Genomic DNA, 13,625 nt, shown 5'->3' with positions numbered 1-13,625 from the left:
TACCTGCTTGTTCCTGTAATGCTGAGTTGCATGTTAAAGTAGTCTTCGGTTGAGTAGACCTGGAGCATTAATAATAGGCTTTTAGTCTTCCATCCTCTAGCAGGAACATCGCAATGCCATTTATAAACATATTTTAGGAGTACAAAATGCTGCCCTCTGCCACATCACTATTGTAAAGGAATTATAGGTTCTATAAGAGCCTGATTTTCTTGCTCCAGTTCAGGAGGAGTATGTGTCTTTAAAAGAACGATTGTTATAATGTTCAGTTATTTGCTTCTACTTGACCTATACCTTGTAACAGGGGAATCTTCCGCAGTTGTTGTTGTTGTTGTTGTTGTTGTTGTTGTTGTTGTTGTTTTTAATTCTTAAAACACACAATTGAACCAGAGGCCTGCATTCTGAGACCTGGAGATGGTGCTATGAGTACAGCAACCCCCATGTTACCCAATCTTTCCTCTTCAGGTGGAGTCAGGGGAGAGGAAGAATGCATTTCTGTGCTTCTCTTTTCTCTAAGGCAGATGTTTTCAACCTTTTTGAGTTCATGGGTCCCTTGACCAACTGCATTCTTTCTGCGGCACCTCTGTGGGACTCAGGAGCCCAGTTATGTCACCCTTTGCATGCAGAGCTGGCAGCCTCTCACCCTTTTTCGAACACCCCTTGTGGAGTGTGCCCTCAGCCTCCTTGCAGCAGGGAGCAGCAATGTCCCTCTGGCCTCCCCAGGAGCCTTTTAGCTGTTCTGGGCGAGTCTGGGCCCTGCCTCCTGGACCAGGTAGAAATTGGAAAAGGTTTCTCCAATATATTTTCATTCTGTAGAGGGAATATTTAGAGTTATTAGGAGAGCCAAGGTGGCTTTTTGGGATTGTTCTGTGTGCTGAAATTATGTGTAATTTTCCCAGGGAATATTTCCTAAAATTTGAAGGGTGAAGGATTGGTTTTCTGTGGAGTATGTGTCTGCTGTGTGTGTATAACCTAAAATTTTATATAGCAACCTTGTCATAAGCAGATTGCCTCTGCTCCAACCTGAATAAATAAATTCCAGCTTTTAAAGCTGCCTTTCCAGTACAAAAAAGATCCAAAACAAAAGAACGGGAAAACATCCTTACAATAAGAGAACAGACCAGTTACATTCTAATAGCCTTGGAACTGTTAGATGGTTGCAGATAACGGGTAAGAAATGTGTGGAAGCTGCAGTGAAGAAATGGCACAGTGAAAGGGAAAACCTAGCTCCTTGTAAGCCCTTATTGCCTCAGAAATCTTGAAAGGTCTTGGATACAGAATCTAGGCATCATTGCAGATTTTTAGGGAGCAACTTTTTAGCCCTTTCAGTGGAAGGTGAAGGTACAGCAAAATTTATCTGTGAATAGTTCTGGCAAAAGAATTGGGGCCAGTTCAAAGGGCCAGTTTAACATTCTAGTGGCGGCATAAAGTTAGTATTTTGTGACCTTATGAATGCCCTCACTTGCCTTAAAATGAGCAGTCAAATTGGGTGTGCTTCATGTCTTAGATTAAGCAGTACCTCAGAAAAGCTTGAGCTATAGACTTTCTGCACATCGTATCACACAAGTAGCACTTTATGCCTCTTCCTTTCCATACTGCTATCACGTTATATGGCTTTTGCAAATGGGCCTCAAGTAGTGAAAACTCTGCTGAGTAGGTGATCTTCGATCATCTTCAAAGTAGCAGACAAGCTGGGCTTTGCCAGGTTCGGTCATAATGGAATGTGGTCTTCTGGGTCAGATCCTGCAGCCATTTCCAGGTACAGGCAGCTCTCTTTAGTTAACTATGCAAGAGCTCAAGGAAGTGGTGGTTTGTTTGTTTGTTTGTTTTGCCATATCTCTGGAGTGATTTTTTCTTTATTGCATTCAACGTTTCAGTTGCTGGGTATATAGGCTTGGCTAATAAAAGCTAAATTTGTTAATAGCTGGAAGAGGAGGTTAAAATTAAGACTGTGCAAAGCTACACCCAGCTTTGTCAGAGTTTCCTTCTAAATGAAATTCTCAGGACTTCAAGGTGGGGTAGTTCTTGCCTGTCATCGTATGAGCCAGTCCAATGACTTCCTTCCTTCACTCCCACATTTTGGGTGGGTTTTCACACCCCACCTATGATCCATGAAATGTTGGGAAATTGAGGAAACTAAGGCATTTGGATCAGCCCTAGTTAGAATGCTGGTGAGACTTGCACGAGTCCGCAGTGAAATGTCAGATGACTGTAGAATGCTGTGTAAGACTTCTTCAGATAGATAAAATAGATAAAATGTTACGAGTTTGTGTTTGCAGTTGTTACTGTTTGCATATGGCAACATCCCACAGGTTGCTCATTTCTGGTATGTTGCTTTGACCTAAGCAATCACTGGGACCTCCTCTCTCCCAGATTTTTTTGATGAGCTTGTGAAGTTGTTGTGTAAGTTCAACTCCACCGACTTTGAAGACTTCAGCAGGTATCCCATCAGGTCCACTGGCTTCCTTGTTTTTCATTTGGTTAATAGCTGTCCCAGATTTGGAGATACTAAGCCACTTGGTCAAAGGACCACTGTGACCACCCATAGCCATGATTACACCTATGTTCAGATGTGTGGAGGCAGCCCCCCCCCCCACATATGAGCACATGAATTTACAATTAGAAAAAGTGGAATAGGAGTAGGTAGCTCTTCTTAAATCACCTTTACTCGTACCTCACTTTTCTCCACAGTCATACCTCTTGTTACATTTGCTTCATGATACGTTTTTTCAGGTTGTGTCCCGCGGTGACCCGGAAGTACCAGAAAGGGTTACTTTGCGCAGACGCGCAATGACGTCACGCGCATGTGCAGAAGCGGCGAATTGAGACCTGCAGATGCGGGTTGCGTTCCTTTCAGGTTGCGAAAGGGGCTCCGGAACGGATCCCGTTCGCAACCAGAGGTACAACTGTACTTGCCATTTGAACTGATATTAAAAGGAGTTAAGGCCTTGGATAATGTAGAAACAGAGTTAATTCAGATGTCCCCCCATCCTTTGTGGTGAAGAACCCTTGATGGGAGTCATCTCATTAATCTCATGTGGTAGCAGCTGATATGGACCACATTAAAGGAAATCTTTAGGTACAAAAAATGCAAACAACCGCACAACCCATTTTCTGTCTTCATGTGGATTTTGGGCTTGCAGTTTCTAGACAGCTCGACTTCTGTGCTGCACGGGAAACCACTTTTAAAGTTGGGGTAGGTTCCTAAAGCAGCTTTTAAAATGTCACCTGAGCCTCTTATTTAAGGAAAGGAAGTCTGAGATCTCTCAGTGTTCAAGCAAAGTAGCCTTTTGGACCCTGGCCCCGACCTGCTCTGCAGATAGGAGTTTTGAGGTACTGCCTTGCCAGACTTTTTAGGAAATGCATTTCTACTTCCCATGTGTGCAAAATAAAAATAAAAAAATGTCACATTGCTACTTGGGATATGAACATAATTAGCTCTCTTTTGTGTTAATCTGTATACTGTCATTTATGCCAGTTTTTCATATTAGGAACAGTGCTTAACTCAGCTGGATTTTCCCTCTCTCTTTTCAGATTTTCTATTTTGTACATACGTTGTTTTGTATATACTGTATATGATGACTTCGGTGGGCAGTGAACGTACCCGGGGCACTCGAGACAAAGCGCAGATTTCAGCCACGCAGCTGACGCAACCACAGAAACCAGTAGTACAGGTAGGGATGCGGGTATTCTGGATCCGTGTATCGGTAATTCTGAACCTGTAAGAATTAATCAAGATCAAGAAATGATGTTGAAAATACTATTGCTCAGTGGGTTTATACACATGACAGCCCGTAAGATTCATCTTATCTACTTGAATTAGGAGTGCTTACCATCCAATCTAGGATTGCAAACCCGTAGCCTTTCAAATTTTGCTCTAACTAAAAGTTCAAATTTTACTCAAATTTTAAATGAATTTTTAAAACTTAAAAAAAAAAAAGTTTTCTGTAGCTGACATTTCAGAACTGCCAATGGTGCATGACACAATGCCCAGTAATGTAACTGGATCAAAAAAATCATTATTCATTACTTACACTGGCAATATCACAGCTTGACTTATTATTTACTAGATTTTTAAAATGTGGGTTGTAAAACTGGTTCTTAGGTTAGAATTTACAGTTTTGGGGGAGTATTCTCTGGAGAATTTTCTAGCAGGAATATTCTCACCTCACATCACTATGCCTAACTGTTTAAAGGTTGCTTTCTTAGATGTATTGGCTAAAAGAACACCAGCCTTTATTTCTGGTGGCTTTTTCCTGTTTGGGCAGTGGGGGGAATACCAGTACCCCTTGCCCCATTCTACCAGCCAGAACCATGCCAGTGCTCTGAAATGAACACTTTATTGAATTAAATTGTGTGCAAAGATTGAGTGACAGAATTAGGCAAAAAATGGGCAGGAAATTCAGGGGTTGTAGTTCTCTAATTAGGGCTCATAATAGGCCATGCACCCGAACAGTGGTTCCTTTGATAATTTAGATAAAACTTAACAACTTTGTCTTGTGTTCAATGCTAAATTATCTGCTTTAAGAACTGTTCTGTGAGGGATCGGCACTGGTTGTTTTTTTCTTATATTTGCCTGCAATCTGTAGTTTGGGCTTGTTAGATAGGGAAGGATGCCTCAATGTTTCTTCCCTTGGAGTTAAAAATAAAATAGGAGTGGGGAACCAGTAGACTTTCAGGTGATGTTGGACTCCCAATTCCTGTCCACCCTAGTCAGCATGGCCAGGTGATGATAGGAGTTGTAATTCACCTGTATCTGGAGTGCCGCAGGTTCCACACCCCTGGAACAAAAGAACAAATTACGGGAGACTCAAGCATTTGGGGAAAATTTTGGCTTTGCGTGTGTATTTCTATAACCGATCTGTTTGTGCTTCCCAGGCAACAGCGGAACAAATTCGCCTTGCTCAGATGATCTACGATAAGAACGATGCAGACTTTGAGGATAAAGTGAAGCAGGTATATGTTTTCCCCCTGTCCCTGTTGAGTGGGCGGGTTGGCTTTCATGGACTGGTGAAGAATACCCTTTGCTACCTCAAGCCTGTTTCAAGTCCACTTGCTTACTAAAACTTCAGCTTGAATAATAGTAATTATGAACTGTATTCAGCTAAGTTTCAGTCAGAGTAGACTCATTGAAATTAATGGCCATGATTAACTTGGATCCATTCATTTAACTTGGATCCATTCATTTCAGTGGGTCCACTCTAACTGAAACTTAGCTGAATACAGTGCTATAACCAGGCCCATGCAGAGCTTGTCTGAGGCCTGGGGCAACTTGTATTGCTACCCACTCAGTGCCTTTGGGATGGTGTGTGTGTATATATATAATTGTAGGTATATTTTTAACCTATTTTTCCACTTGTTGCCTGGACTCCCTTTGTTGTGTTATCAAGGTCTCTTTAACGTGACTCATATATTTGTGTTTTTTTCCAGCTTATGGAAGTGACTGGGAAGAATCAGGATGATTGCATAGTGGCTCTACATGACTGTAATGGAGATGTAAACAGAGCAATCAATATCTTGCTGGAAGGGAACTCTGACACAGTAAGGACTCTAGATCCTTTTCTTAAGCCTTGAGAGTAGCCTTGCCTGAAGAGTTAATACGTGGAGGCTTCCTGCTTTTCATTGGGGAATGAAAAGCTGTGGCCAAGCTAAGAAAGATGTCAATTACTTATGTTTTAGAAACAACTTTGTTATATGTAGGTTTCAAAAACCTTTAAAACTAGTGAAACTCTGAAATTGGCCCCCAGCTCACTCAGTTAACATGTATCTTAACTGTAAGGAATTCAGTTGTCTATCACTGGCAAAAGAAATGATTTCTAAACAGATTTGAGCCCTACTGTCAATAACTTTCCAAGAAATTAAACACTGGAAAGAGCTGGTGAATTTTAAGTAGCCTGAGGTTATTTTGCTGCATGACATCACAGTCACAAAGTGGTGGCTTGATTTGTCACAGCCATAACATCTCTGTGTATCAATTTCTGATGCTCTTTAGTCTTAGGTAATAACATTATCCCATAGCACACCAGTAGAGGTGACCAGAACTGTATAAACAGTATTCTAAATGTCGTTACACCATAGATTGTATAGTGATATTATAATATTGGAAGTTTTATTTTTCAGTTGCTACCCTAATGATCTCTGTTTGGAGAGGTGCTTTGGGAACATTTCAGTCTTTTTGTTTTAATGTCCTTGAACAGTTTAGTATCATCAGCAGACCTGGCCACCTCACTGCTCAACTTTAGCTCTAGATTGTTTATGAACAGATTAAAAAGCACAGGTACCAATACTGATTCTTGCAGGACTCCACTTTCAACGTCTCTCCGTCTGGAGGACTGTCCATTTTTTCCTACTCTCTGTTTCCTGTTACTTAACCACTCACTGGTCCACAAGAAAGTCTCTCTTCTTATTCCATGACTAGTAAGCTTACTCAAATCAGGAGTCTTTGGTGAAGTATTTTGTTGAAAGCTATTGGAAAGTCCAAGTGCACTATGCCAACTGGATCACCTCTATCTATATGCTTGTTGATACTCTCAAATAATTCTGAATAGGTTCATGAGACAGGACGTGCCATTGCAAAAGCCATGCTGGCTCAGCTTCCTCAAGGCTTGTTCTTCTCTGTGCTTGGTTATTTTATCTTTACCAATACTTTTTACCAGTTTTCCAGTTAAGTATCTGAGGAACAAGTTAGAAGTTCAGCAATTACTCATTTGAGTTCTTTGATAACTCTCAGGTGGATGCCATTCAGACCTGGTGTTTTGTCAGTTTTTATTTTGTGTGTTAGGCCTAGAACTTCATCCCTCATCACCATTATCTGCCTCAGTTCCTTAGACTTGGTTCCTGCAAAAGTTTGTTCAGGTACTGGAGTCTGCAGACCAGGCTTGTGAGGATCCAATTAATTTTACTAGAACCCTGAGATCCACCAGCCAAAGCCGGGTATAAAATAGTGGCAGGGAGGGGGGCAATAACCTCATAATTCAGGAAAAGGATTCTTTGTAGGGGAGTCCTCATTTTGAGCCCAGGAAATTGTTTTCAGTACCAGGACTGAGCTTACACTAAAATCTGCTCTCCCCCATAAATTCACACCCCCCCCAGCCACTTTTCTTCAGCTCAGCAGCCTAATTTAGAAGGGAGGAAAAGGTCTTGTTGTTCTTATTAAATAATTTAGTGTCAGAATCCTTGCTGAGCCACTGCAAATTTACTGGTAGAACCCTAATCTACCCCTGTTTTACTATCTCCCTCCTGCCCACCCCTGTTTTAGAGTGCCACATGCTAAAAAGCAATCCACTGTAATTATCACCTAGATTCATCTTTCTGTCCTGCTACCAGTTAGAATTTCTGATGCAGTTTTCTTCAAACAAACAGGACATTGACCCTGGATCTGGAGAGCCTGGAAGCCTCTAAGTCTAAAGGAGCAGGTGAACTGGAGGTCTGCCCTGGAAAACTGGCAAAGCACTTAACTTGTGCACCTGCTTAGGATGAACTATCCCTGACCCGTGATACTTGCTACCAGGGTTCTGTAATGTGAAGGTGTATGCAAATGCTCAACTGGGGCTCTCAAATGTAACTTTGACTATTCCTGCATAGGACTGTGTTTGAGGTTTTAAAAAATAAGGCCCCAAGAAAACTAAAGCTTCCAATTTTACTTTTTTCTTTCTTCCCTAATTCCAGTTTTGCTAGTTATGGAGGACAATGAATTGTACGGGGTATTTTAAGCTGCTCCCCCCACCTTTATTTTGGGAACTGTTAGAAAGTGGAACGGACTCCATAGGGAGGTTGTGGACTCTTATTCATTGGAGGTTTTTAAGCAGATGTTGGATGGCCATCTGTCATGGATGCTTTAGAGGAGATTCCTGCATTGCAGGGGGTGGACTAGATGACTCTCAGGGTCCCTTCCAGGCCTACAATTCTATAATTTTTCAACCACCTCTCTGGCTTCTGAGATATTAGTAGGCATTGCTCCCACACACTCAAGTATCTGTTTGCAACATAAGGTGTAGGAACTTGAAAAATAGGAGCTCAGATTCTCTGGAAGCTGAATTCTGTGTTCAGCAGCTTATACTCCTCTACTATTTCTTCTGCCCTGTAGAATTTCGATAAGAAATCAGCCCCACTTCTGACCTTTGTGGCTCACTGTGTGTAGAATGAGGGTGGAGAGCTCTCTGCCTGCTTTATTACGATAAAACAAGAAAACCTATCACTATATGTTTGTGAGGGACTGTGATGCCCCCTTGAGCTTACTATCTACCTTTTGAATTGGGACAACAGAGACATAAGTCTTCTTCATAGTCTCACTCTCATATGTGGAGTGAGACTGTACATTACCTAAATCAGGACTTTCTAGAGTAAAAACAGCTGGTATTTCCTCCCCGTCATATCCTGGGCTGATTTGCACACTGTTGGGGGGGGGGAACCTAAATCTCATTCCCCGCCCCAACTGCTCCATGAGCCAGCATCAGAGGGGATTCTCTTTCCTTGGAACATAAGAAAAGCAAAAGCTTTTTGGGCCTCTTAGTGGGTGCAGGAAAGATTCATTTAGATTCTCTTTTGCTTGCTGGCAAATTGGCTATTGAGTTGGGGGTTAGGGAGAGATGACATTGGTGGAAAGCATGTTGGTAGTCAAGTAACTTTGAGACGTGCATATATTTTTCTTGGTATATTTTGCTAGGATTTATGCTTTGCTCTTTGACAAGTCCTGGCTGGGCCAGGATATTCCCCTTGTAATTCAGGTTAAGCTATGCAGATCAAGCAAATACCTGTATGTTACATTCATTCTGAATTAATAATTGAGTGACAAAGCTCTGGGCATGTCTTTCTCAAGCGAAGACTAGCCTGGCACCAACTGGATTTCCAGTCGTCATTTATATACCACCATTGGCATTGTCAGACTGATCTCCTCCTTCCACCTTCTCCCTCCACTCCCTTCTCATTTGTGTCTTGTGGAACAGCATCTCGTTTTTGTTTGAACTGATATGAGACATTTTTGGAGACAGTATTTGCCTGGAAAGTGGATAAAAATAAAGTACAAATTAGTCCAAAAAAGCAGCAAAACTCACCTCCCCGCCCGCCAGTTCTTGCTGCTTAACCAGCATATGCATGTGCCACAACTCAAGAACCAATAGACAAGATATTCTGGGAAATTTCCCCCCTTTGTCGTTGAACATGTGAGTGTTGTCAGTTGTTGCAAGACTTGAGCAGTCAAAAAAATCCCCACTTCCACCATCCATGGGGGCCACATGAAATGAGGCAGCAGAGTATAATGGTAGGGTTTTGTACCCTAATCCGTAATGCGGGAATGTGTCTCAAGACAAGTTGGGATACAATACCAAAGTCAGTCATGAGATATTAGCATAGCCCAGGTGCAACCGGGCTACACCCCCACGCCCCTTGTCCACTGGCCATGCTTGCTGGGGGATGTTGTGGGTTATAGTCCAACAATATCTAGAGACCCAAGGTCAGGGAAGGCTGATATAAGAGGGTGGGGATGCAGATTTCAGTTCTGGGTTCCATCCCCTTCTCAGACACAGGTGTGCCGGTGATCGTGGGCATGTTGATATCTGCTTATGAAATGGGCCTAAATATGTCCTGCCTTAGCCATTAAAGAGGCTATGAGCCAAACACCTACATGGTATTAAACATGTGGCTTAACGTTGTATGGACTTTTTAAAAAAGTAGATAACCAGGCTTTTGCCAAAAAACAGCAACCCACCTCTGATAATATTTGGCATGAGTGATAGCCTCACTCCTGTGCCAAATAGCCATAGATGAGAGGGGTGATTTTAATCAGGACTATAGTATTTTGGGTGTGTGAGGTCTGGATCTTGATTTGCCTATTTATAGTTTAAATAAATAAGTAAATAATGTTAAGACCCTGTTTTAATGCCACAAAGTTTGTCCCTGTAAAAATGTTTTGCCATTAAAATGCCACAGGGATTAATTCCATTCCAAGGATGCTGGGTTAGTGTTGATGGTTTCTAGGCTTTGCAGGTGCCCCCGAGGGTTTGTTTGACAATGGACCTTGCATGTCTGACGGGCTGTAAAGGGTTCCCATAGAGCTTAGAGGTTTATACTGGAAGATCTTCTCAAGGCAGTCTTTAAATCCCTTTTGAATTGTTCTGTGTTTTCCTTCTCCACCCAAATAGACTTCGTGGGAGACAGTGGGAGGAAAGAAGAAAAGTCTTGGAAAAGAGAGTTCAGAAAACAAAGAGAACAGAGAAAAGCGAGGGGACAGAGAAGTGAGCCGTGGACGGGGAAGTTCCAGCAGACGAGGAAGAGGGGGCAGCCGTGGTCGAGAGTGTAAGCGCAGGCACCTTGCTCCTAGGAACGCGGTTGCCTTAGTTTGCCTTTGCGTTCACAGAGGAGCGTCTTGTGCTTGAGTTGCTTTGTTGTATGTTTGCAGTAGAGCACTGGGGGAGGAACCACAAACCATGGCACGCAGAGCTGTTTCTCTTCAATAAAAGGATTTGCCTAGTTTGGGTACATTTTATACGGCCATGAGAACCTGATACTGGCTTGGTTTAATGACGCTTTTCTCCTCTTCAAATAATAATAATAATAATAATAACAACAATAATAATAATAATGGGGTGTATTTTCTGTATTGAGTATGGGCACATGAAAAATGTCTGAAAGCTGATCAAATATTTTAATATGGGCACATAGCCTGCTCACTCTTCAACCTCAAGGGAGCTGTTAAAGCGGCTCACAAATATTCAAAAACAGCAAATGCTCATCACACACACTCTGAAACAGCAACACAGTATAAAAACAAGGCCAGTGCCGTGCATATTGAACACAGAGTCCTAAAATATATAGCTTGATAAAAGGAAAGACATTTTATATTCAAGGCAGGAGCTTGTGGAAAGATTTGGGCATGATATCATCAAACCATTTATCTCTGTAGGCTTCTTAGTGACAGGCAGAGTAGCACCTGCAAGTCCAAATCCTCGTGTCTTGTTAGGACCCCTCACCCTTTCCATTCTTGCTGTGTGGTTCTGTCTCCTGCGCAGTTGAAAAACAAAAAGCCTGATCGAGTGGGCATGCTATCAAATTGTATGTAGTAATGTTTTGCTTTCTGTATTTCTCCTTCCACATCTAGTTAGAGTAGAGGAGAATGGAGTGGATAACAGCCAAGGAGAGAGGCCTTCTGATCGTGGGAAACGTAGCAGAGGGAGAGGTAAGACAAACCTATGAATATTTTTGTTTCCCCTTCTCCTTGAAAAAGGAACCTTGCAAGAAATAGCTTCTGTTAAGAGCCCTCCACCCTCCAACCCTGTGCTCTACTTGCCTGATAATTCTTTTTCTTGCCCCTAAAGGGCTGCAGGACTTGAGAGCCATGCAGGCAACCATCTAGCCCAGTAGGCTGTTCTCACAGTGGCCAACCAGTGTCTAGGGGAACCACTTAAGCAGGACCTGAGTGCTGTTTTCATTTTGTCCATGTGAATGTGGCCTAACTACTGGCATAAGCACTAGGATCTTGGTGCTTCCTGCTTAAGAATATCCTGGGACATGGCTGAAAACCAGCACCTCCTTTGCAGTTGATGCAAGATAAGCCTGAAATACTTTCAGCTCAGGGAGTATCTTTTTTAAAAAAACATGCAGAAGAATACCCTGCTGTATTTCATAGCTGAAGCATGCCATCACCCTTTCACATGTGGCTTGTATTGTAAATTGTGTCCATGTGCAGGGCATGGCCAAATTAAATGCTGAGGCTTGAAGGCTGATAGCTCCCGCCTGCATTTTTAAACATCTAATCCATTTTGTATTTTGGGTCCAGTTTGTCACCCTTGATTGGTGTGTTGGTGGCTCTTCCAGACCACATGATTAAAAGCAGCCTTTGTAGAATTCAGGAAGCAGAAATGTGTTTGGTTAGGCTGTCTTCAGTTCAGTGTTTCAAAATAGTGCAGCTGTGAAGATGTCCTTGTAGACTAGTGATAACAGTGTAGTGTTTTCATATATGGAGAGATTATTTTGCTGGAAGGTTGCAGAAAGAACAGGCAGGTGGGTGGGGGGCTTGTGATGAGATTGTGGGTAAAGAGGAAGGGGTTTGTTTGAAGTAAGACTTTTCTTATCCTTTCCTAACCTGCTCCCACCCCAGCTGGCCAGCAGCCTTCTGTTATTTTAGCTGGCTCTTTGCTCATAGTACCAAGCTTCCATGCAGAGGGGCCAACATTAGAGTAAGAGTCTGAGGAGAGTGTATAGTTCCCTAGCTATAGGACTGAAGACCATATAAGTTGGTTCTGGGGACTGAGGCACAGTGGGTGAGAATCATTGGATCCTAACCTGCAAATTGTGGAGAGGGCCACCTTGGAAAATAGGTTTCAGGGCCTGGCTGAAATCTTATATACTTACTTATACCTTCAGTATTGACATATGACAAAGGGGTTTGTTTTCAAACTGGATCTAGCATCTTTAAAAGATAACTCTCCCCCAGTCTCCTTTGCTTGCAGCTGCAGGGTAAAAGAATAAGTTCTCCCCCATCCCATTTTATCCCCACAACAACCCTGTGGGGTAGGTTATGTGGAGAGACAGTGGTTGGTCCAAGGTCATTCTTCATGGCTGAGTGGGGATGTCAACTCTGGACTCCCAGTCTTCTAACCACTGCACCACACTGCCACTATCTGGGTTTTCCTCTAGGTATTTATGAATAGGATAGAAAAAGAGTTTCTTTTCTGCTGTCATGTTGTATTGCTTCCTTGTTTAAGAAGTGAATGTGCTGTTTCTGAAGGAAATGAGAAGAGGAGAAATGGCTGAACCCTACTATCTCAAGTTGACCCTCCTGAAACCTTGGGAGCTGAATGTTCAGCTTATCCCTCTTTCACCTTTAAATGAGGCTCTTTCCTCCCCACAGGATTTGGACGCGGCAGAGGAAGAGGAGCAGGGAGGTTTTCAGCCCAAGGCATGGGGTAGGTTCTTTACACCATGTCAGTGAAAGAAAATATATCAGCTAAAATAGGACCTGTCAACGCTGCTTAACTTTGTATTAAAGAAATTACACAGATCCATGTAATGGAGAATCTGTTAAATGTTTGACTGTATTGAGAGGACTTATTGACTGCCTTCGTCCTGATATCAGGAAACTTTATAAAAGTGAGGCAGTGGAAACACCCAAGTCCTTGTGAAATGGGTGCCTTCACTATTACAGCCTGACAGGCAAACTCTTGAGTAATTCAGCAAAACGTCCGGAGGCAGAGAGGGATTGACAACCTCAAGCAGCCGATTTGTTGCCTGAGGTAAGCATAAACCCAAGATGAGAATTTGTTCTATCAAATTGTCCCAAGAATTTAATTAAAACACGCAGAGTGTCTCTCTCTCACACACACACAAACATACACACACACAAAATGCGGAGTGCAAGCTGGGGCATTGTAATATTACTGAATAGTAAGGGTTTTTTGTTTGTTTTGCCAATCATATTATTATGCATTATTATTATTATTTCCAGAAAAACATCTGTATCTAAACAGAATATTATGCTATTAATATATTCATAGCAGAATTATAACAATCACTTAGGTACAACTGTAAAATTATAGTGCATTGTGAGTCTCTGTAACAACAAACCTCACACCTGCTGCAGTCAAGACATGTACTGTTTGAGCAGCATATGCACAATTGCATTTCACAACTTC

General features: G+C 42.3%; 1 protein-coding gene across 9 annotated transcripts in view; it reads left to right on the top strand.

Annotated features, from left to right (window-relative positions):
- UBAP2 (ubiquitin associated protein 2) overlaps positions 1 to 13,625 on the top strand; it is a 79,482-nt gene that overhangs the window by 17,810 nt on the left and 48,047 nt on the right. For 7 of the 9 annotated variants that reach the window (XM_083402706.1, XM_083402708.1, XM_083402704.1 and 4 more), the window contains exons 2-7: positions 3,532 to 3,671; positions 4,876 to 4,953; positions 5,428 to 5,538; positions 10,137 to 10,290; positions 11,093 to 11,170; positions 12,845 to 12,899. In XM_083402706.1, coding sequence (XP_083258832.1) covers positions 3,573 to 3,671; positions 4,876 to 4,953; positions 5,428 to 5,538; positions 10,137 to 10,290; positions 11,093 to 11,170; positions 12,845 to 12,899 — 575 coding nt within the window. In that variant the 5' untranslated portion in view covers positions 3,532 to 3,572. The remainder of the gene's footprint in view (positions 1 to 3,531; positions 3,672 to 4,875; positions 4,954 to 5,427; positions 5,539 to 10,136; positions 10,291 to 11,092; positions 11,171 to 12,844; positions 12,900 to 13,625) is intronic. The other 2 variants (XM_083402710.1, XM_083402711.1) reach the window with 1 other exon arrangement.

Source organism: Podarcis tiliguerta (assembly GCF_965153285.1).
Source record: "Podarcis tiliguerta genome assembly, chromosome: 11".
Taxonomy (NCBI): domain Eukaryota; kingdom Metazoa; phylum Chordata; class Lepidosauria; order Squamata; family Lacertidae; genus Podarcis; species Podarcis tiliguerta.
The sequence above is the reverse complement of the archived record's forward strand: the minus strand, read 5'-3'. Positions and strand labels throughout refer to the sequence as shown.